The sequence below is a fragment of the Hippoglossus hippoglossus genome, chromosome 5, assembly GCF_009819705.1.
Source record: "Hippoglossus hippoglossus isolate fHipHip1 chromosome 5, fHipHip1.pri, whole genome shotgun sequence".
NCBI classification, from domain to species: domain Eukaryota; kingdom Metazoa; phylum Chordata; class Actinopteri; order Pleuronectiformes; family Pleuronectidae; genus Hippoglossus; species Hippoglossus hippoglossus.
The window spans coordinates 20,901,829-20,927,648 of NC_047155.1; the positions used below are offsets into that span (position 1 = coordinate 20,901,829).

The following is a 25,820-nucleotide window of genomic DNA, read 5'->3' on the forward strand; positions in this document are numbered from 1 at the left end:
CAGCTTTTTTTCCTCACCTCAGAATCACAGCTTGACATGTGTTATTAAATATGAAAGCCTTAAAAGAGAGGGCCAGAGGTGTATATTTTCCCCTTTTTCTAGGAATGTTCTCACACATGACCCCTTCTTATTTACATATATGTGGCTCGATAAAACAAGAGACAATACTCACTAACATTTTTTGTCATGCAGCACCTCATTGTTGCGATAGATTGTCTTTCACGCTGGGTCTATCTCATCATGTTGGATTCACTCATAGGGGACACTTCTGTGTCACCGTCTTATCTTCATGCCCCAGATATACAGCTGCAGCCACATCATTTCAACCCTTTTTACTAATGCTGTGTTTTTTCCATCCATCATATGTGCGATGAGACAAAAAAAAAACCTTCAGGCTGAACGTGCTCTTTTAAAGGCCTCTGCACCTGGGAGTTATATCCTAGGTGGTCACAGCCGCCACTTGATGATGGATGACACCAGGGGCGGACTGAAACAATAATTCAGGCCGTTAATTTTGTGGACTAACCCCATTTGTTAACGTAATAGGAAACAGACTAATTATAAACCTGGCAAATATTTTTATCTGGGATAAGTCATAGCAGAAACCCTGTGTAGATTATAATTATTGTTGTATCAGTTAGTTAATTCAACATTAGGTGAGGAGCAGTATTAAGCTTTTTATTGATTGACATTATCCAATGCAAAGTAGATATATGAAGAGAGTGGCAGTAGCAGCACTGCAGCACCAATGGTGTGGACACACATGCCTGCGAAATGCTGTCACAGGCATGGAGGTAGACTTCATTGCCCTTGATGCACGAGGCCTGTCAACTGATTCCTGCTTCTTATAGTTTAGTTTTGCTGTTGACGGCACAGGCCAAGACAACCCCTGGGTCCTGGTGATCCAGCCGACGATAATAGAACAAGAGGGAAGACAATATTGAAAATAGGCAACTAATAAAAGTACAGTCTAGAGTAATAATACATTTACCTTTGTCACCAGTGTTTTGAATCGCAGGTTTGTATTTGTTTGGCTGCTTACTTGTTGAGATACTGTTGAGGTGAATGACAGGGAGGTTAAGTCTTTTGAAATTCATAAATAAAATATGACAACTCCGCAAACAATTTTTTTCTGTCAGATAAAATCCAAACGATAAAGTATAAAAATGTTATTGTCAAGAAATCCTGTGTCAGATATCAAATGAATAACAAATGCCTCCTGTGAACAGGTATTGTTGGTGTGGCCGTATATTCCTTTGTGCGGTAGAGGAACACACTGTCACAATGTTGTTTCACAATGAACACAATATACTGATGTTATTGAGGAACAGCTTATTAATGTGTTTTTAAATGTTTTTCGATGACTTTGGGTCCACTGCCTGAGGGCATGGATTACATGAGCCTATATGCAACAGGACTTGATGGGATAAGTTAATGGTTGGTTTTAGTCTCTATAAAGATAAAATAAACCCCTTGACTTTCAAGAAAACAGCCTTTTTGTCCTTCTAATCACTCGTTTTTATTCATCTTTATGGATGTAGGTTTCCCACAAAAGTGTGCATTTAGTTTTAAATACAGTCTAGAGATTACATAAACACACAAAGTAAAACTCCAGCCGAAATTGGCAGACTGGAAAGGAGGCTGAAATTATTCAATATTCAGACCACTTTTTCCCCAAAATACTATTTTGAGCTCCAGTAAGAATCATGGTGCGATGTGAACACATTATATTAAAGCTGTGTTATTGTGGAATGAAAAGTATGAGTCACAAATGGGCAGCAGCCAAGTAGAATGTGCTGCAGGAGTGGCCCGAGACATTTCATTTCCTGGTTTTGCTGCTGTTAATTACTGGAATATATTACAACTAGCATGTAATTAAGCTTGCCTCTTAGGGGTGAGTTATCCATATTCAAAATGTAGATTATGAGTAAAATCACTCTAAATTCATAGTAAAATGTATAGTACCATTAACGGCCCTCACACACCTGCTGTGGTTACACCTATAATCCGCCTTTCTCCCATCTCCCTCTCGTCTGCAGCCGACTGAACGGCCTGTTTTTGACATGCACCACTCACACACGTCTTTTAATTGGCATGAGCCTGTAGGTGTATTCACACTTAAGCAGATTTCCATATGGTTTCAGTGGCATGATTGACAAGTGGAACTCCTCTGCCAATCAGTGGAGCTGCAGTGAGGAGCACACATGATGCAGATATGTCCAGTCAGGGTTCAACTGGATCCTTTAACTGGATCCTTTAACTGCTGCGAGCTGTAACTAGGACTCACCACATATAGGTTCTGTGAAGCTTGTACAGTCGTCTCAAGGATGAGATCTGAACAAATGGTGTGGAGATCATGCTTTGAAGTTTTGGAGGAAGGAAATGCTGCATTACATTCCCAGGATTTATTTTCTGGATTTATTGGATAGAAGGTGTTTTTTTAACAAATGACATTTAGGCTTTTTTTTTCATTTTTATCACACTGAACTCTGTTGCTGTTTAAAACAAAGAAAACCAAACTGTGTTTGATTTATACTTAATTCAAAGAGTCTTCTCCTTGTCCTCCTCCTCCCACCAGGATCACAATGTCATCTCATTAATTCTGAATTGCTGATTTTCTTGCTGACTCCGTGGTTGAGTGTGTCAGATTCTGCCACCTTGTCAAACCAGAGACATCATCTCCCTCCCAGAGCTGTTTCACAACCCTTATAACGCTGCTGCCTATATATAACAACTAATAGGACCATGTATAAGTAACAAACTAATACATGATACAACAGCATCATACTATGAGTGTTGACTTTCTGCTACAGTGTAAAACCTACATATATACATACACTGCTCAAAGAAACACTTAAATCACGCATCAGATCTTGAACAAATTATTCAAGTTGGAAATCTTTACTGATGTACATTGCATAATTTGTTGAGCTGTAACAATGGTCAATGGAAACCAAAATCATCAACCCATTGAGGGCTTGATTCAAAGCCACACTGAAAATCAGAGTAAAAAATTGAAATCACAGGCTGATCCAACTTGTGTGAATTTCATCACGGCAACACACGGTGTGACTCAGTGTTTATGGCCCCTGCGTGCCTGTCTGCACTCCCAACAACGTCTGCGCCTGCTCCTGATGAGTCGGCGCGTGGTCTCCGGGGTCTTCTCCTCCCAGACCTGGATCAGGGCATCAGGAGCTCCTGGACAGTCTGTGGCGGTACATGGCGGCATCTAATACACTGATACATAACATCCTATAGGTGCCCTCATGCCACCCTTCTGACAGTTTGGTCAGAAACATGCACACCAGTAGCCTGCTGGAGGTCATCATGTAGGGCTCTGGCAGTGCTCCTCCTGTTCCTCACAAAGGAGCAGATACCGGACCTGCTGCTGGGTTGATGCCCTTCTACGGCCCTGTCCAGCTCTCCTCGTGTAACGGCCGGTCTCCTGGTATCTCCTCCATGCTCTTGAGACTGTGCTTGGAGACACAGCAAACCTTCTTGCGACCGCACGTAGAGGTGTGCCGTCATGACTCGGCTGCTGGAACTGCCTAATACTACCAGTAGTGACAAGGACACCAGCAGAACACAAAACTAGAGAAGAATCAGTCAGGAAGGATTAATAGAGAAGAATTGTCTGTGGCCACCACATGTAAAACCATTCCCTTTTTAGGGGTTGTCTGGCTTTTGTTTCTCCATTGTACCTGTTGTCACTTTCATTTGCACCGAAGCAGGTGAGCTTCTCAATCCCTTGTGCTTCCTGAAGGGACAGATTGATCCCTGAGGTTTAACTGACTGAGTCATTGGTGTAGAAGAGATCACACAGACTGATCCAGGTCCAAAGTAATTATAAACCTGCTGAAAGGTGAGAAGTGGTTTGAGATATATTCTCCTGTAGTCCTCAGAGAGCTGTTCCAGCTGTTGAGCTGAATTAAATACATACATATAAATTAGCAGCTTGTCGCTGTTCCAATGAGGAGCAGCAGAGATCGACAACTCCCTTAAGATTCACTGATGTGCCGAGTAGTTTGGGACCAGCAGTGTTCACCACGTGGTTCTGCTGTTGTCTAGTGCAACAATTTCAAATCAATCCAGTTTGATTTGATCTCTCTCAGTGAGGATATGATGACAAACACCTGCAGCATGGTGCTCTTTAGTTTCACTGTATTACTGAGGAACTGCACATTTTGAAGACTGGGGTGTTATTGTTTCCGTCATGGATGTTTTTCATGTGTTTGTCTTATTTAGCAGGATTAAATAAAAACTAGTGGATGGATTAGTATAAAACTTGAAGGAAGGATGTGGTATGTGTCAGTGAAGAAACCATTAAATTAGGTTGCAGATCAGACTCTGCTTACGTCGTGGATGCCTATTGCTGCTTTGTTTATATCATAGCACTTTAGGCCATGTGGCAGAAAAGACGTGATGAAACAGATGTCAAATAACTATATACAAAGATATAAGTAAATTAAAAAAGGACAAATTACGATTGTTTTGGTTTTGGAGTTACTACCAGCAATGTTCTTCTCTGGTATTTGATGGATTGTTGATGTAGACTTTATCGCCACCTACTGGCCCAGCATGCTCGTTTGAGCATTTGTGGGTGTTTTTGTGAAGGAGATATTTTGTAAAATGAAACTTGTTTGGATGGATGTTTCTTTTTTAAATGGACAGGGACATATGCATTTAGAAAATATGTACAGTAGTGTAGAAGATTTGAGTTGACTCATTTATCTAATATGATGTTTGATGTATCCAGCCTGAATTTGAGTCTAAATATGAGGTACTTTAACCTGACCTTAAAAAGATATGACATCATTATCATGATCATAAATGTGGTCTGTTTGATATATTATATGGATTGCAATTCTCTGGTAATCACTGAAGGCAACAATTATCTTATCTTGTGCCTACCTCCTGGTGCCGCTCCATCATGGTTTATGGTCCTGCAGATGTTAATGATAACAGTGGCCCAGTTTTAGTTGCCACAACATGAATTACTTGGATTTAATTCTCAGCCCATGTGCTTCCTCTGTGGACCTTTCACATCATTTACAAGATTTCTTTCTACCTATTATTATTTATTCATTATATTTACTTTTCTTGCTTAGCTGTCAAAGCACTTTGTAAGCTCTGTTTTTAAAAAGTGCTATACAAATAAGTTTATCATTACTATTATTTAGAACAGGGAGCTATGATACTTTGTTTCCATCCAATGTGAAGACTTCAGAAACAGGAGGTGCTTTACAAACTACCAGACCTCCCTCTCCCATTCAACAGCCATGTTGGGCCCATGTAGTTGGAACACAAAACCCTTTTTGGTGGGGATATGTTGCCTAAAGATATCACTGAAATTGAATATGGAACAGTTCATCATTAACATATTAACGGAATCTCTGGTGAGTTATCAACTATTAAATTGAGGCCTGTTGATCACAAGCTTGCGAGTATTTAATTGGCTAATGCGGCACCTTGCTAGATGACCCTACATACATGCATTTGCAATTTTTAGGCCTCTGCACAGGCGACAGCCTCTTGGCCAGAGGCATTACATTTTTGGGTTGACATCTCTCCTTCCCATTTATGCCAACATAATATCTAAAGAAAGCCTTGAGGAGATTTAGTCAGATTTGGTACAGTTCAGTGTGACTCAAGGATGAACTCATTCGATGTTGGTGCTCAAAGGTCAAGGTCGCTGTGAATATTATTATATTTATAAAAATATTTATTTATTTTGCCTTGTGATCACAAAACCTTAGTAGGACTAAGGAGTCTCGCAATGTAACATCTACTATGACCCACGTTTGCAAATTAACAGAATAATGTCCTTTGGTCTTTTGCTGTGGATTCTGTGTTTGTTTGCACAATATTTACCATTTATCAGTGACACTGAAATAAATAGCACTACCTTGGTTGCTAGTAGCAGTTGGCACCGTTACACATCTTCTTCAAAGAGCCCCTATAAGGCATCACATGCACGTTAATGGTGACCTGTTTGAATAAAGTGGAATCTAGTTTACAGGAACCAAAACGCACTCACCGACACGCATAGATAAGAATGACAGAGGTGAAATGAAAATGATGTTGAAGTTGATGTCTTGAGACGTTCAGTCCACGTGATTTGATACAACCGTTGTGTTCATACTGTATGTGGGTGTTTGTTCAGCCAGTTTCCTCCTGCTCTGTCAACAGTGCAAAGGTAGCGTGGAGAAAAGCACTGCGACAAACGCAAGTGCTATCAGGCACAGTGCCCACATTCATCAAGGTATCGCATATTCACATCTAATCACAATGTGTAATTGGTGTGTGCTGATTTCACGCCTGAAAAAATATTGTAATTAATCCTGGTGTCTCCCTTATCATGTAAAGCAGAGATTAGACTGTTGCAGAGGATACAAATAAAAACGTCACACCCATGCTGCCATGCACCCTCCAACCTTAACAACTTAAATGTGCGCATTGATATTTGGGGTTTGTTGTGTAACTCGAGGGAGCCTGTGCAGAAAGAAGCATTGCATAAGCTCATATTCTTCCTCAGATCGCTTTGTGTTTTCTGCTCGTCTCCCTCCCTTCATCTCTACCCTTCAGTGAGCCCGTTAGAGATGAAATGTGTGATCCCAAAAGAAAGCGAGTCCCCACTCCTCCTTAGACAGTAAACAAGGGCAAGGGATCAATCGCAGCTTCCATCACTCACAGCCAAAAAAGAAAATGTTGTCACAAAGTTTTCTCACTTTGAGCAGACGATCATTGATCTCTATAACAGAAGATGATAATCAAGTTATTCTCAAAAAGTCAGTGTAACGTTATAAAATATAAAGCATTCTTTGAGCTTAGTTATCCTGTGAGGGATTCATTATTGTCCTTATTAATTAGAGTTTATGTTTTCATCTGTCCCTAATTAACATAATCAAACTTCTTTGAGCTTTGTCTTCGTTTTGGTGGCGACATTTGTGCAGGGCAGCATCATCAATAAAAGACGGAGCAGAAGATCTTCAGAGGAAACTTTTAAACATTTTAAATTTAAATGTCAAATTACATTTGTTGTCGGGGTTGCAGTGCTACAGAGCGCCTATGTATATACTGCTTTGTGCAGTGCTTATGTGTATGGGTCAGACACTGTATACCGTGTCCCATACAACCCACTGCAGTGAGTAGTTGGATTTACAAAATGCTAAAAACAAGCCTGTACTCGAAAGGGAAAACTTACTTCCATTTCTTTAAACAAATTGAAACTGAATTTAAATGTCCTGTCGTTCATGCAGCTATTCTATGAATTCTGTATTTGATTTGAGGAAAGGTGACATCCAGGAGGAAATATCTAAAGTGAAACATAATAACCTTCACTCTGTTTTCTGCCTGTGTGATCCTCTAGCCTGATCAGGGGCGGGGAGCTGCTCTGATCAAGGCCCATTTTTTTTGGACCATACTAAATTAATACTAAACCACACTAAACTAACATTTGGCTTTGGCCAAATGTTAGTTTGCTCAAACAAATCCTCACCTTCATAATGCCATGCACGGATTGCAAACCGATTAATTCCTGCCTCTTGTCAAACTCTGCATTATTCCCACACACAAAATGGCGAGCTGAGTGCCCTTTGTTATGTCTGTTTCCTCTCAAGTCAGGGAGAAAAACATCAACACATGAATGATCCCCTCTTGCTGTGTCTTTGAGAGTATTTTCAGTATCTGGAGCCGTATCAGCAATCTGCTCTGCAATTGTTTTTTTGTGACCAACTGACTCGTGTCTGTGTCTGTTGCAGCAGCTCCACAGCAGTAACCTCAGGGCTCCTGCACAAAATCTCACTCACCACTGGCTTGTCTTTTAAATTGATGGAAACTTAATCAAAACCTTCCGGGTACTTTTTCCTGCTGCCATGATGCTTGTCAGCGATGACATGTAACAGCTGTGTTTCATACCCCCTGACTGACGTGTTTTATGAGATTTGCTTCATGTCCTGCATCACATCCAGTGCTCTCACCATTCAGTGTCAACACACATGGTAAAGTATTGTCCATCATTCTCCCTCCATCGGAATGAATGGTCTCATTCATCTGTTGTAAATTCTGAGCAAAATAATACTTTACTTTTTCATATCCCTCCTACAATGTACATTTCAAAATATAAAACCAAGTTTTGAGTGGATTTTGTATGATATGAGGACAATTTTCTAACACATTTTAACAAAATCAACAAATACAAAAAGATATTCTTTCTTGCTCTTACTTTGCTGCAGCTACACACACAAACGTAAGCAGTGCTGTTGATACAGGTAGAGACCCTGATATCAATTATTCTCTGTGTATTATTACCACTAATTCTTCCATGATGAAATAACCTACACGATTATAGGCAGCTGGCCTCAGTATGTACATCACCATTTTGGCCCCCCCTAAAAACATTGCCTTAAACTATAGCCTTCAGTCTTTGTATGCTGCTGGATACTGACAAGGTTAAGGCAAGGTAAATGGACACTTTCATTTCCTCAGAGATAAAGATGTGGTGTCCCTGTGGTTTGGTTTTCCTCCTGCAGGATCAGGACGGCCAAACAAATAAGCCCACCTGGTGTTTCTGAATGGCATTTGTGAGATAAAATGCAAATGATATTCTTTTGTGCACCATGTTAAGCTGCCTGCAGTGGAATATTGAAACGCAGCTGAAGCAGTCACTATAAATACCTATTGTTCATTATTATTATTTAAGAAGGAAATAATTGTTGTTTCCCGTCAAATTACCCTGAACCCATCATTGTGCTAATGTAAATCGTGGCTTACTGTGTAATCGTATTTACACAAGATCACAGCACACAAATGCTCCCCCCCATGGCTTTGTTTGAATTGTTAACGCTTTTCATTACCTTTCCCCCTAAAACATTTTTCCCAGCATTCAAATTAAATAGCTTGAACGAATACTACTGCATTTATTTGGTTCTGATAGTTTAGTTGATATTTATTAATTAACTCAAAAAGCAGCTTATTCATCTATGAACATGATTTACAGCTGCCTCCGTCATTTAACAGAAAGTGCCATGTTGAGAATTGAGTTCTTGAGGCTGCATTTATAATTGATTTGCTCTAATGCGGTTATAGTGCATGAAGACTGTGAATAAACACTAGCATTTGAATACATTATGGATATATACAGTGTTACTCAAATCAGTATCAGGAGAGATTAGCTCTTGTCAAAAGACACCTTTCCTATATCTTGTCAACATTTGCCATTTTCTAAATCTAAAGGTGGAGCCCCTTCTAGCACCAAATCACAATATACACTGTCAATAAGCCCCACCCCCATATTAATGTCACTGAGTGTGGACACCCAGCCCAAGCCTGTTGGGATCTGTCGATGTAAGGGGTAGGTTCAGGTTTAGGGTTGACTCTGCTGCCTGTGAAAAATGTTGAATTGATGTTCAGGTCAGTCACATTGGCTGAGCAGGTTTTTTACATTGTCTGTATCAGGGAAAACAAGCAATCATGCATGTCAGGGACAGGTAACACAAACTCAGTGCAGATTACATTTACTACATCAGGCTCTGGTCGAGTTTGAACACAAGTAAAACCAATTTTTTTCAGGTTCGGGTCGGGCTTGATTGTTTTTTGCTCGGGTTCGAACATGTGGCCCGGTCTGCTCTCTTCATGAATCCATAGCGTTTTAGCTTTCTCATAGCTGAAGCTAAACCGACATTATATCAAATGTCACTCAACAAATGACACACAGATAAACACACAACACAGTAAAAGTAGTTGTTAGTTAGTTGTTTGGATTGTTTTGTAAAACTACAGTAGCAGGAGAGAGCTGCAGTTTTGTAGTTAAGGTAAGAAAGAAGGCAGCATTAAGTGGCATAGCATTTTAATGCTAAGACTACTCCCTCTTCAGAGCAGGACTTCCTACATTCTCACCGAGAAGCTTGCAATGCAGTAGCAGCCTTCTGTCGACACTGAGAGACATCACTTTTTTTAAAGACCCTCAGGTGCGTCAAATGAAATGATGACCCACATTTGGCTTCGAAATTGAGGATCATTCATGTGTTGAATCTATTTTCCGCAACATGATGATGGGGTAATAGATTTTAATAAGCATGGTATTGGAGCTTTTCGTGGCAGTGAAGGAAATCACAGCTGTTCTGTCACAAAAATTCCGTTGTGTAGCTGTAATAAAGGTTTTCAATTATTTATAAATTACATTTTTAAACTTCTAGTAGAAGACATTCTGCCAGTTCTGACCATGAGGCCATAAACAATGGTGAATGCTGTGCACGGAAATTTGTTTCCTCCTGTGAACAAGCATTAACATTTTGTTTTCAGTCACTGTGTTCACAGTTTGGTCAAAACAGACCATATGGTGTCACAATTAAATCCCTGTTTGTGCTGCAAAGCAAGTATCGTTTCCTGTGTGTGTGTGTGTGCGTGCGTGTGCGTCATTCTGCGCGCGCGCGCGCGCGCAGAATGACTCAACAATACATAGATGGCTTTTCATTCAACCTGCGGAGAATGTTACTTTGGAGAGTATCTCCAGATTTTTGAGCCGACCAGAGGTAAAGGTAAAAAACAAAACATTTTTAAAGATATCCCTGCAAAGCCCATAGATTTACTGAAAAATAAATAGAAACAAAACAAATAAGTGAATTAAGATTATAATAAAAATAATAAAATGATTTCCCATCATGAAGAAGTCATGATAAAGTCATAAAATGACGTCATGCATATATACACAATATAAAGTCATATACATCGAAAAATAATGTAATGGTCATACAGTAGAGGAAATATGTCACCATGGTGTGATGACATCATAAAGTATAGTAATAATTAAATTTTGCAACCAGTAACATGTAGATATGATCTACATGTTATCGTAAATGAATCATTCATCATATAGTGTACATGACTTCATTATGAAATCTGATTTTTACAATATATATCCAGTCTATAAAAAAGTAAGCTAGCCTAATTGGGTTGTATACAGCTCACAGGAAGGGTATGCTTTGGCCCTTTGATGGTTTTCATTAGGTGGCGTATTAACTCAGCTCTTACGGAAAGAGAAAAGGCCATGGCAGGAAGAAAGACGGAGAGAAAGAGCTGACAAACAGCCCCACAGGTATCCGACAGAAGATCACTGAACAAGATGGATCACCTTTCACCTGGCAGTGTGGACATAAACACATATTGGACAGCCAGACATGCTGCTGAGAGAGTGAGCAGATAATGAGAGATACCAGGGGTGAGATGTGGACACGTCCTGACAAGAGTGGCATCTGCCGCTTCTTCGGAGCCACAAGCAAAGTACACAGGGACAGAAGTGATGAGGGGAAACTCTGTGGAGTGAAATCAAGCCAAGGTGAAACCTAATGATGTGTGGCAGACAATACTGGAGCTAGACTTAATTAGATGAACAAAATAATGAAGGAGGAAGTAAAGGCTGGCGGACTATAGGTTTGTGAGAAATGGTCTTGTGCACCTGAACGTATTTGCATGTGGGTGTGTTTGGCTCTAATCATCGTTTACCACATCATTAAGTTAATTGGTTGTTATTTATCTTAAGCCATTTTCAGTCCGGACTCTACCCACGGTTTGCTTTTCAAACATGCAGCAACGCAGCGGGAGGTTTTCTGCACGGACGCGTTCACAACAGCAACAAATCCTCCGCATTATTCAGGCGAGAGGTGGAGCAGCTGGGTGCAGCAGACAGAGACAGGAAGTGACATCTTAACTCCGCTGCGCTCACGTGTTTTTCCTGACAACAAACAGGCCCCGGTGTCGACTCTTATCGCCGCAAACTCTCTTGACATCTTTGTTGGTGTCTTCTACGTGTCACCGCTTTTTTACAGGGAGAGATTTTTTTTCAGACTAACTATGTGTGAAAACCTATTATCAAGCACAAACAGGATTTTAATGTGCGTTTTGCCACAGTAGCATTTAGTATAAAAACATAAATCATCATCATAGATCCTCAGAATTCCCTTTAATTCTCAGTTGCCTGGTTTGATCAGATCCTGCATATAAATGGGCTTCCCCAGGAGCAGAGCCCTGATTGCTGCCATTCCTTGTTCGGTTTCCCCCCCAAATATTGTTGCGCATCCCAAGGCTGATGTCTCCTGTGAGACTGACATTCGCTATGGAAGAGTACACTTGAGATGTCCCCACTTTTAGATTCATCCCTCGCTCTACAGCAACAGCTGGGGCAGGGTTTCTCTTGAGGGAAAGACAGACTGAAGGCTCTGAAAGTATTGACTATATTTGCGTTTAATCAATACAATCAAGCACCGTAATCCCAAGATATGGTTGCAGGCATGTTCAAGCGTGTGGACAAGAACATGTTGTTTTGGTTAGTATGCAAGAGATTGCAAAGCGATTTGTGGTACACAGGGTAGAAACCTATTTTCAATTCCTCCAACAATTGGTGGATTTCAGTAACCTAACCGAGTAGGGCTCCCAAAACTGAGCCAAACTGGGTTAGTGTCAACAAAAAATAGGAAGGAAGATAAATAAAATACATGGTCACTCTGTAGAGCACATGCCTCCGGCAAGGTCCAACAGTTCCCTAATGAAACCACATTTAAATTCACTAGATCTGGATTTTTATTTGGATCTGCACCAAATTGCATCATAGATGTGGGAAATGCAAAGAATTGTGGAAAGAAACCACTGCCCTGGATCAGCACATTTATTTTGGTCCGCTCCAAAATATAATGGCTTCTTCCTTGATCCCTCCACAAAACGTAATGAAAATTGGTTCAGTAGTTTTTTCGTATTCATGCTATCATGTATGGAACATGCTATTCTCCTGTATGAATGCCTGCCCTTTGACCCAGCTATCTACCATGACATCGTCTTTACATGCACTATTATTTTTTTATACCACCTCTCCTGAGTCACTAAAACCTTTCTGGCAGAGTGCCTTCATTAGGGGTGCACCAATGAACTAGCTCTATTCTTAGTATGTTCTCGACAGCAGACATGGTTTGTAATCCCCTTACCATGCTGAAACTGTGCTGGTTTACACAAACCCCTGTTGCCCCAGATACAGGGAGGCAACAAAACTATAAACTACATCGATGCCTGTTATGAAGCTGCTGTAAACCGGACACAGTGACAGTGTGTTGGTCAGTTCAGTACAGGAGGAGCAGGTCATGTGCTGATCCCTGCCGGCCCGGCTATCAAACCATAACAGCACAGGCTTGCACAGTAATCTCCTTCTGCGAGGCCGTACATGTTCATGGCTTGGTCTGATTTAAGCAGCTTAAACGGCCCCTGTGAAAAAACACATTAAGAGTACCTGGTGATGCCATTTGGCCTCATCCACGCACATCTTGTGTTTGTAGCTCTAATGAATGGTTCATTTAAATAGACGCTTAATTTTTTTTATTTTGTTTGATCTGTATGGCTTCTTAAAAGCGACCGAGGCCTCACTATACTGTATTTCAAACCGCCGACATGTAAATGAGTGTGAGTGGTTTTCAGTTCTCCACATACTGTGGCCAGAGACAACATTTATGAGTCTGGAAAGTTGCAGACTGAAAAAACTATTTGCAATTGTAAACTTCTACCAGGAATAAATTTCAGCTGCACAAATGAATGATTGTTTCACACAGACTGCAAACGCTGAACCAGCAGGTTGAAGGGAATTGCTGCTAAACCACTGCCCCACTGCTTTTCAACCCTGACCCTACGGTCAGTTATAGTGGAGGACACTTCTGAAGAAGGACATTGATTACTTTGCGACCACAAGCTCCTCCAAACACTCTCCCCTGACTTCCTGCAACCGTCCACAGGCACCATTGGCCTCACTGTAACTGAATTTAATATGTTATCACAGATGTTGTTTCCAGGATCCCCCCCCCCAAAATGACCATCGCCATGTGAAACAAACATTTCCTTTCTCCACTGAATGTAATATAAAGTTTCTAATCAAGGCCACTGCTTTGTCACAACTCTGCTCCCCTCTCCTCTGGTTTCCATCTACAATCTGTGTTCCAAGCTGAGAGAGCAAAGACGACCTGGAGAACATGCTGCTGTATTTCTCTTCAGGCAGAGCTTTTTTCTTGGCACACTGTCCACACCAGAACTCCAAGTAGTTTTCTGCAACAGGCCTCTTGTCTTGTGAGTCTCAGATAAGCCGCAGAGAAATAAGCCTGAACTGGGTCCGATAGGGAGTTTGTCAGATGCTCTTGTTTGGCCTTGGCGAGGGCAGTGTCGTTTTTTTTTGTCTCTGCCAGGAAACCTAAAGTACATCAGGTTAATGATGTCTGGCTCACCATGGGAGTACGGAAACACCCTTTTGTGAAGAATTAGTTAGTAACTTTTATTTACCTGTGCCAGATAACTTTTAGCTTTTGATCAAAGCACACTAATCAACTCCTACTCCTACTCCAAACCAATCTATCTGTCTGAACACGTTTGTTTTGAATAGATGGTTTGCAGCTTTCTTTCTGAAACTTTACCTTGCGGTAATTGACTTGCTGTGGGACTGTGGAGCCACCAGTGCACACAAAAGGCTGTTCACCCATTTATTCAGTTTGGTGAATCTGACCCCGAAGTTGTCACTGCCAGGTATAAACCTGTTGTCATGAGCAATGTCACTTCTCTTTATGAGCTGGTCGCCTGTTTACACAGTTTATTAATATTGAACCTATCGCATGTCCAAATCGCAACAAATTCAACTCTGCACTTCCTCGGGCCCTTAACAATACACATATCAAGTGTGAAGCCGATTGTCAGGCCCAAGCCAAGATATGCCAGAGACAGACAGAGATATCTAGAAGATAATTAGATAGATGCCATTGTTTGCATGCTAACATATGAGCTGTGGCAGATGGTAATGATGACGGTGATGACATTCATGGTAATTCCTCCCCAGTATCAAGTGATCCCACAAAATATTTGTTTTGTCCGTTTTATCTTTTCATTTCACATTTCTTTTTTTCTTTTTACAATGATCTGATATGATATATATCAGTTATCTGGTATGGCACTGATCTTTGGAACGGTGCAGCAGCTCTGCAGTGGAAATTAGGCTCCTTTACCAATTCTCCAATTCTCCAAGTTTTCGTCTCTGTCACATTGTGACACATAAACTCCTAAGTATGTTATCTTCATCTAAGAGCATTTGTCCTGGCAACTCATCCAGTTTAGCTGCAGCTTTGCCTTTTTTATCACTGTGAGTGCATCCCCACTAACAAGCAACACATCGTTTGTCCATCTCTCTTGGAGAGTGCATCTACTTTTCCTGGTATCTCTAAAGAGCAGTTAGTGAAAGTGGTGGTTTATTTCCTTTCCTATCGTACAAATTGTAGTATTTAGCTATTTCCTGTGCTATTCTTTTTTACAATTATATTCCTGTTTTGGAAAATCTTTTAGTAATTGTGTATCTATCTTGAGCGATCGTTAACTGAAGAGGTTAACAATCGCTCAAGTTCATTCAAAGACTACAAATTGCCAGTTTCCTTTTGCTTCATGGTTTAACATTCCTTATTGATTATTTTATCTCCTGAGCTCCTTTCTTTCTATCCTTGTACGAAGAATTGTTTTTCCTCCCTCCCACACGTTAACGGGTTCAACTTCCTCCGTATCATAAAACATTTTTAACAGTTGATCTTATTTTAATCTTGAAGTCTTTCGTTTTCATTAGTTTTCAAAAGGTCAAGGTTCAATTTCATAGTTATGGCTGCATTATCAGACAGTGTAATGAGGTTTATGATAAAATCTTAAACTTTTGATACATGATTCTTCAATATAAAAAAGCCTAATCTTGTGTATTTACAGTTCGATTTTGAAGAGAAAGTATAATCTCTTTATTTGAAGAGGAAAGTACACATCAATCCACCCAGTTTCCTTCTCTCCTCCTCTTCTTCAAGCAGGTATATGACCTGATCTCAGCTATGTTGTCTAACATTGTATGTGCTTGGGTCCATGATTCCATTTAGATTGCCTGCAGTTAGTGTTAGATTTTGTAACTATTACTTCAAATCCCTTTTATAATCAAGTTTAATCCTTGAAACAACAGCCTCCCAAAAAAGAAAGCCGCATTACTGTGAGGTTAACCCTCCCCCTCTATATTTACGTGACCTACATCTTTGACATTTGTTCCCTGTGGGGGTTAATTTAATTGAATTCCCTTACATGACTTGTCTTACCACCTCCTTGTTTCGTTTAAAAGGGACTTGCAATCACATTGTTGCCTTCAGGAATAATCAACACACGTATAAGAGATGGAGAAGGACGTTTGACAGTTGCCCTTGGACATAAAGACTTATCTTCTTTATTCCTAACATGTTATCAGTCAAAATATTTGTCCTCTTTAGACTTCATGAAAAAAAAAACAATTAAGAAACACAACTAGAGCAAGTACTATTGCGATTCCCTTCCTGTAACAACAAATTGCACTTGTAAATTATTCAGCAGGTGTATAGAATAACACACTAAGAACCGCAATACAGCAGAGTAGGAGACATAAATACAACAGAGACAAAATCACAAAACAAACAAAAAACTGGGCGTCACTGTCGGGAAATCGCTTGGTGTACAAATTAATAAATCATAGACATGGAGAAGTAGCGAGGAGTGTGTGGCTCAATGTAATGAAGAAGTAATTTTCACAAGTGTTTTTATAACAACTGTAGGCGTAAAAAGAATACTGCGAAACACCTACTCTCAGAAGTGCGTTTTATTGAAAAAAATGCTCAAGTACATGTAACAGAGTACATGTAATGCGTTACTTCCCGCCTCTGTATATATATTTAAATGAATGCCCACAGGTTAACCAGATCTAACAGCAGAGTCCTTGCCACTATGTTTGTCCTTTGCTCGTTCCTTCTTTTTTAGTTTTCCCATCCTGATTAACAACTCCTGAGTTCATGCAGCCTTCCTCCAAAATGTAGTTCATGAGATTTCACAGCAGCAACTCCAGCATACGCTTGACTGCAATAATTATTTAAAAAACCCATTCAGTGAAGCATTTCAGTTCATATTCTGCTCATCACATTGTTTCACATCAAGGTTAAAAAAGGTATTTCTGTGATTGGGGGTTTAACAGTAACACCCTACATTGTCCTCAAACTCTAATAACATTTTTGCTTCACTGTCAGTGTCAGTCTCTCTGTTAATACTCCTCCTTTTGAATAGCATGACTCATGACTTAATGCATATGACTCATCACTAAGCTCCTCATTACACAGACTGCTCTTCTCTAGTTTTTACGGTGTATTGGTTGAAATATTCGTTCTTTTCTGGGCACTTAATTTACAGGGAGGAAAAAAAATCAGGCTTAGTTTAATTCATTTTGCAATTTAAAGCTCAAACTCCTTGATAATACTGAGCAAGTTAATTATTGGTGGAACACATCATGCCTAATCTATTGCTGATCCTATTGTAATAAGTCCAAACATTAACTCCTCATGGAATAATGCATTTTGTGTTGAAATGGTGGAAACTGCTCAGTGATGTAACAAAATATAATATGTGAAGCCTTTAATTTGAAATTCACAAACTGCTGCTAAAGGTCAAAGCTAAACTTTGGCTCACTTCCTGTGTCTGCATGGAGACCAGATGCATGTGCATGTTTCTGTGTGCTGTGTGTGAATGGTTCAGGGGTTTGTGTGAGAGGATCATATTCTGTGTGTGTGTGGCATGATTATCCTGTTATATAATTGGTATCTATTTATAGTGTGTGTGCTGCTGTTAGATAATATCATTCATCTGTGACCAGTGGAGCAAATCACATGAGTCCCTAGAAGGGCAAAGGTAGAGCAAATAGGAAATTCAGCAGATTGAGGGAAACGGATATGAATCATTAATTTGTGTTAATGAAATCTATTCAATAAGAATTTATTAAATCAAATTCTTCATGCATGGCAGCTTTATAGGTTCTTTGAAACATTGTATGCACTTGAGGTTTATGAGCCTAACCTTGCTGCTACATGATGATGAAGTATTCAGATGTTCTGGTTAAAACCCTTGTCAGAACAAATTGCGAGTGGAAAAAAGTTACCTGTGGCGCTGCCCTCTCACCACTGACCAATCATCTGTGGCTCTCTGCCTGAGGCACAACAGATCAAGGCTTCAGCCCTGGTGGAGTGTGGCCAACCACCCGGAAATGTGTTGTCTCAGGAGGTTGAGCTGAGGGCAAAGCAGTGAAGTCACAAATACAACGCCAGAAAATCACGTTGTATTCTTTCTAATATAGATGCTGAGAAATTGCACCAGCAGATCCACTAATTGTTCTCGGGTTCTGTGATTGTACGCACACATTACCCACCTGCCCAGTGATGCACTCGATGAATGAAGCGATTCTAATGTAAGCTGTAGCTGTACATGGACTTTGAAATCCACCGTCAGTACAAAAGGTGAGGCAGCAGACTAGAGGCACATTCATACAGTGGCTATTCTGAGATGAATGGTGGTGTAACAAAGCAGCCCTCTCTTTTAATTAGTCATTTACTCTCAGATTGAATGTACACTAATCAGTGAGCCGCTGTGGTCTTTGGCTGGAAGGGAAACCTGTGTACTTTCATCACACATCATTCAACACATCCTGTCTCCTCTGAGGCCCTCCACAGACATATGCTGGCCAAACGACATACAAATCCTAATTAGTGTATCCCAGCCGTCTGAGACTGAAAGTGCGATGAAAGGCTAAAAAGATAAATTTGGCTTGACATGGAACATGCTGTGGAGACAAGTGCACTCAATTAGCCCCCTAGACATTTGTCTTCTGGAAATACCTCCACAACTTCCGGTTTTTCCCCACTGTTAGAAGACTTGTTGAAGGATAATGTTTTGTGCATTGCCTAAACTGAATGAAAGGAAAAGAATACTGGGTTATATGTAGCATTATAATGTTGCTCAGCCACCAAGTGTTATCAAGTCCCTCTACAGTGAGTGTTGCTGAGTTATTCAGGTTTAAACGTGAGGGGGGGAAAAAAGATGGGAGAAAAGTTCTTTGCTTCTTGCAAGTGACACGTTTTCATGCACTTTTCCATCTAAAATGAAATGAAGAAACTGATGTTTTACCAGTGGTACCCAGTCTGACCATGAACCAGGTACAATCTGTAGAAAATCCAAGGACTACATCCGTCACAGATGACGATCTCAAAAAAAGTGAATTCTGAAGAATGTTAAATCTCAGAGAATAATTGTAAGAGAGGAATGAACTCGCTAAAGTCAGCTGTACAGGTGTCAAACTTAATAGAAACTTTGTTAAACTGACAAATGCTGTTACATTATCAATGCTGTGGGAAGTTGAGAAGATCAAATTTCTAGTCCTGTCACTGAAAGTCTTATTTAACAAATGGTTTAACCAGGACAAAGCTCTCAGCTCATCAGAGAGCATATTTGTTTTACTCTTATTTTGGCTAACGTCTGATATCGTAACAATTATGATCAAAATTTATGCTAAAATGCACATTTTCATATTTTTACAATGCCCAAACGACAACTTGACCGTATAGACTGTTAGATGCTGGGGCAATAGGATCCCAGTGTGGTGCTCTGCTTCTTCAGGTGCTGCACTAGCATCACCAGCAGAACCGTCATCCTATATCCCTGGAAAAATGGGACGAGGTAAAGCTGAGACCTTTGTGAGGCAGTGGAACTCTCCTCCTTTTTCCGAGTGAGAAGGGAAATAACATCATTGCTGTCTTTCATTGAAAGTGTTTGCCACAGCTACGACGACTACATGTGGAGCTGGTCTGTTTGGATCTTGACTGGACTGCTCCTGTAGTACAGACCACATGTTAATACCACGAATGAGCCTTTCCACAACTATGAAGTACTGTTAGCCTGCTCAGGCTGTCAGCTGCTGTGCGACTGCTTAAGAAGAGAAAACTCTCTTTCCTCTGACATCCTCTTTGTTTCCTTTGTTCTGTCGGACAAGCATTAAATTGAGTTTTCAACCGATGGTTTAAGTGCAGCATCACAAGAAAATTCACACTGGTTAACAGGTGGCATTTATGAGGCACGATCGAATCCCTGTTTTACGTTTGTTCGGTCGTCTGACAGCAGAAATATGTCCAGCTGTCTATACTGCTCCTAACTTAATGATGGTTTTAAAGCACAATTATGTTCTCTGTCTACCAAAAAGGGGGAAAAGAAGTCGTTTGCCTTCTACTTTGACTTGTAACTGTGGAAGAACTTTTCAGAAATGTTAGCAGCATTTTGACAGTTATCCTCCTCGGTGAGGATTTGCCCTAAAGAGATGAACACACACGCACACAGAGTCACTTTTAATGATCGGGTCATATTTGTTTAACAGCGAGGCCTCACATTAAATAGCAGGATGATTTACAGTATTATCACAAGCAATTCAATCTCAGAGGGCTGCTGTGAGCCATTCCTTCCTTTATTTAGCTCTAAATGGTTTGGAGCTAATTAACAGACTTTTCAAAGGCAATTATGTGACAACAGATGAGGACAGAATACAGCACCCACACATTTAGAAGACTACAGTATGCAGGGTAAAGCTCATTTGATGTTTTTGTTGCTATTTTCAGTTGGTAAGAGATGATCCACAGCCCTGCTCACTGTACGCAATGCATCGCAACTAATGTTTGCCGTTATTTATACTATAAACAGGTATTGATGGGGCAACGCATTCCTCACTCCCCACAACCCTCTATCATACACACCCTCCCAATTTAGCGTTTTTTTTATTCTGTAAAGATTTCCCATCTCTCGCTCTGCTCCTCAATGCCTCTCCTGCCCTGCTTCAGTATCGCTGCCTGTCGATTCAGCACCTCCACCAACCCAGTGTCCACCTACAGGCTCCAACAGGGGAAGTTAAAGATATTCATCGCTCCCCATTAAATCAATGTAATCATATCTGGGGAAGTGATGAAGTTGCCAAGAGACAAACTAACCATATATTTAAAATGTGAGTTTTCTGACTGAAACTGCTAAATAAGGACGAGGGACTCGGGTGGCACAGTTGTGCTGCGGTGGCCACCGTCGCCTCACTGCAGGAAGGTTCCCAGCTTTCTATGTGGGTTTTCACTCGGGCTTCCTCCCACATTCCAAAGACATCCTGATTTTTTATCTCTGTGTGTGGGCCTTGCAATGCGCTGGCAACCTGTCCAGGGTGAACTCTGCCTCTTGCCCAATGTCGGCTGAGATTGGCTCCAGTCCCACCCAGACCCTCAAAGACGGAGCCTGATTGATAATGCATGGATGGATGTGGTGAAACCTGTGAGATATGTGGCTTCATGTAGCCAATTCACTGATATTACCTGCATACACCATTTCACATCATGCTTTGACCTGCACACCATTGCTTTTTTTCTGTCAGGTCAAAGTGTGGCTGCATGTGAATAATAATGTTGTGTGTTTCTCTTTGTGTCACTCCATCACTTTATTTATGTGTATTTAAACGTTCAAATACATAACATAATCAATCATAGATACAAGAAAAAAATGGCATCACAGTATAGATCTGTCATTATGTTTTCCTGACATGAACTGTGCTTTTTCCCCCAGTGTGGGATCAATAAAGTAAATCACGACCACCCTCCCTCTATATGTCCCCATGTCCCCCACTGTTCAGAAGGTGGTTCGACCACATTAGCATTTTTTTCTCGCATAACCTCTGCAGCAGGGATTCATGCAGGAACGCCCTTGGGCTGATGAAATATGGCAGAAAATGTCACCAGCCATTACATTTTCAACTGTTGGCATTCCTCTTGAATCCACAATCAAGGGTGCAGAGGCATTTGGAAATCGTGTTTACACGGTATGTTTTGGAAAAGGACTTTTACTGCATTTGTCTCTGCACAGACAGAGACCTGGGTTGTTGTCATTTAGTGACGAGGCAACACAACACAGTCGGATTCTGAGTACGTTTCCAGCTCAGGTCATTAGAGTCGGCTATTATCCTCAAACAAGAATGCATGATGTTGGTATTAAAAACATCTTCATTTCCACACACAAAAGTATTTTACAGCTGACAAACTGCAGAATATAAAACAGTGTAGGCACAGTGAGCAGTGCAGCGACCACAGCCCACGTCATTCTGATCTGTGGAGAATCTTCAGTATGTTTTATTGTTCATTTGGAAGTAGTATTCTTTGGTTAGATAACTTTTCTTCCTCTTTGCTGAATTATTTGGGTAATTTCTTACAGATGGAGAAAAAAAACTTCAAATCTCATCTTCAGCATTTAACAGATGCTTTGAGTTATTAAAAAAGTATTGAATATTCCTTTTGGACAGAAGAGAACAGTCGGTGGTAAATATGAGTAGAGTCATTTATCACTCAGTGTATCCGTGAACTACCACTCATCGCGTTTCGATCTAAACTGTTTAGAAAAGAATATCTCGAATAGAAAAGCAGCGAAGAGAGTAAATTGATCTTTTTCTTACTGAGGATTTAAACACCTCTTCATTTGTACAAACCATTTTTTGATAAATGTATCGGGGAAATGAATCTGAATTGTTGGAAATGACGTGTGTCCGTGAGGGGAGTGGTGACACAAGATTTGCCTCCACATTCCTTTCAGACCTCAAAGTCACTTATTACTGTTGCTTTGGAATGCAATCAGGAACTGTGTGGTGCTTCACAGGAAAACTTTGGGGCTGCCTATAAATGGATGGTGAAGTAGAAGCTTTTACAGTATATCTCTGAAGCAAACGTGTCAGACAACTCAAACCAGAAATTAAAGTAAATTGTCTCGGAGGCAATTCGTTATTGTTTGAAAGAAGAGAAGGTGGCATGTAAATCGACAATTTCTTTTTTTTAACTACACAGCAAAATGACACTGTACCATTAGTGACCGGTGTTTTCAGTTGTCCCTCTGTGCTCTTTACTGTCTGTGCTCTACTGAGTTTGAGTAATCACTCAGGATGAATTACTTCCTTTTATATTTGAGTGGTCCAAGTACTTAGATGTCAACCTCCTGCTTTGAAGCCACCAAAGTGTCTACATGTCAACATCTGCTCCTGCAGGTTCGGAAACATTGGTTACACTATTGACTTGAGCACAACAGAGGAAGTCCTGACAAGGGCTGGCACCACCTCAAATACATTGAGCTGTGATTGTGGTACTAAATGTCAGCCCTTTACAAAGCATGACAGTGACCATGCACCCACCTATAGGACAGCTCCGGTTCTGAATGTAAACCTCTCATTAATTTCTCCATTGACATTTAAGAAAATCCTTATGACAAGAGTTTTAAGCATGGAAGAAGGCCAACCAGCAACAAGCTAAATTGTGACCGTAAAACATTTGATTCAGAGCAAATCAAATACTGGTAAATTGGAGAAAAAAACGGGCAAAGGTACAAAACTGTGTACATAATTATTTTAAGAGTTAAGGAACTACGCATTCCCATAATCCATTACGAACCCACAAGCTGCCCCGTCGTAGCATGATATCATATAGACGTTCTACAGGAGCATATAACATATACAAAACATTTTCACACTCTCATAGCTTGTGATAAGTCGTCATTGGATGGTTACAATATTACGGTTGATCCTCTAAGTCTCTAGTCAGAAAATGAATCGTTTTTTTATTCTTCATTCAGACAGATACTAATGCACAATACTATCTGGTAAAAGGGGAGGTCTTATGTCAGCACTGTGGCAAAATTAACTAATAACTAAAAGTCCATTTCCACCTCATCAGGTTTGTGTAGCTCTGTTGTTGTACATCTGTTTCTGTTGTAGTTCTGTGTGTAGTTTGTTGTAACTCTCTTTTCTCTCTGTCAGGTGGCATCCCCTTCATCCTGACCGGGGAGCTGTTTGAACAGTCCTACCGCCCCGCCGCCTTCATGATCGCCGGCACCGTGAACTGGCTCGCCAACTTTACCGTGGGCCTCCTGTTCCCATTCATTCAAGTGAGTTACATCATTAGTATCATCAGTGCATGTTATCTTTTAGTAGGGGTCAGGGTCAGCTACATCATCTGTGGAGACAGACTGTGACATTTTCTAAACTAAAGCATTAGGCACACAGTGAGTCACTGGCTGATTATTAGCCATGCAAACACCAACTTTGTTTTCTTATCTAAACCCCCTAGGTCCAACAAAGATCCTCATTAAAGCAAAGCTATGCAACTTTTGCTAAGCAACAGGAGCCTCTGCAGTGACAAGTGGTTATTAAATGTGTTGGTTCCTAGAGTCAGAGCACTTAAGTGGTTTTCATTTACAGTTAAGTGGTTTTCATTTACAGTTAAGTGGTTTTCATATACAGAAAACACAGCATATAATTTGTTGACCTGAGCTCTGACTCCGTAAAACTGGCAAAATGTTTTATTTTCGTCATCATCCCAAGTTTCCTGAGGTCGCTGTAACCAACTCCATTTAAAGTGTTTGATTTGATAGCCTTCTTGATGAATATAAGAGAAGTTTCCCTCGGTTTAAGACGTAAGTAATGGGCCTGATTGTGTCAGTTTAAACCACTGACTATAGTTCAGACTCTCTGGAGATTAAACCTACTCACCAAAGTTATGTGACGCAAGACCAGGTGTTCTGGGTGCAGAGTCGGACTGACATAGGCACCATTCTCCCTATTATAAGTCAGTGTACCATCAAGATGTTATTTTAATGTAAAAAAGGTTGCATAATGTTGCTTTAATCCCTGCTGTGGTGAACTCCTACACCATGTTGTCGAGTGGTTGTGGTGCCTGCACTCCACTGCCACCTCCAGCTCCTCTCTGCACTCACTAGTTCACATACTCATGATTTAATATCCCTGTAAAGCGCTAACATTGCCTGTTTCATATGCTACTTCTATATGCTCTCGGAAGGGTCAGAGATCCCTGCAATTACCATTCAAACCATTGGTTTGAATTTAATTATCAGTGACTGGCTCGCGGAACATGCTCCGCACTTTTTGTTCGTTTTCATTAAGTTCAATACCAGTACAAAGGAAGACGTTCTTCACTGAATCATCCTCACTGAAATTAAAATAGGGGCAATGATGTATAAAAAGTGGAAGCTATTTGCAGCCAATGGCTTTCCAAGGTCAGACCTGATCATAACCTTGGCTGAAGAACAGCCTTTAATCCATGGAGTGTATCCACTGGGCATTTTCCTTTTTTTCCAATCAAGGTTCATGAGACTTTTGACTGCTTGAGATTTTCGCTTCATAACTGTGAGATAATCAATGTGTAAAGGGGCCCTCCACCCAGTTTATAAACTCCTCTCATCATTAGACAGACTGTTCAGACTGTTATATCATGTATTTTGGATCATCATCATCATCAGGGCTACTTTAATTCTTGGTCTTGACCCACACAAGCCTCAAAGTGAGGATATCTCTGCCTCTGCTGCTTCAATTTTTACCATTCGTTCTGATGTCAATCTCTTCAGTGCAGCTGCCTTCACTAGCCACATAATGCCTCATACTTCGCTTGCACTTAAGATGTGTCATAATTGCGACCTGAATTGTCTCATTACCCTTCAAGACGTGTCTTTATCACGATATTTGTATTGAGATGTCAGTACTTTGGTTGAACAAATCCACTCTGGACATTAATTGCTGCTGTTGTGCTGCTTCTGCTGCTCAGCCTCGAGGTGACATAAGAGCTGAATAAAGCTTTTGACACAGAAGCACTTTCATATCCTCATAGGAGCTGTCATTATTGGTTGCAAGCAAAATGTTAGAAAGTAACAATAATGGTGTTCTTTTTTGTTTGAAGCAGCCAGCACAGAGGTAGATGCCTCTTTATCTTATGGACAGAGCTTTTCAAAAAGACCTGGACTCTGCAAGAAAAATACAATACAAGCAATGAAAACTTGTTATTTAGAGACTAACGTGAGTCTCTGTTATAGAATCCCTTAATGTGCCTTTTCTGGCATTGAATTTCTAAATAGTTCATAACAGTCCCTTAATCTTG

General features: G+C 40.5%; 1 protein-coding gene across 4 annotated transcripts in view; it reads left to right on the top strand.

Annotated features, from left to right (window-relative positions):
* Positions 1–25,820, top strand: part of slc2a9l2 (solute carrier family 2 member 9, like 2) — a 127,028-nt gene that overhangs the window by 84,122 nt on the left and 17,086 nt on the right. For all 4 annotated transcript variants that reach the window (XM_034586554.1, XM_034586557.1, XM_034586558.1 and 1 more), the window contains one exon: positions 23,690–23,817. In XM_034586554.1, the coding sequence (XP_034442445.1) occupies positions 23,690–23,817 (128 nt within the window). The remainder of the gene's footprint in view (positions 1–23,689; positions 23,818–25,820) is intronic.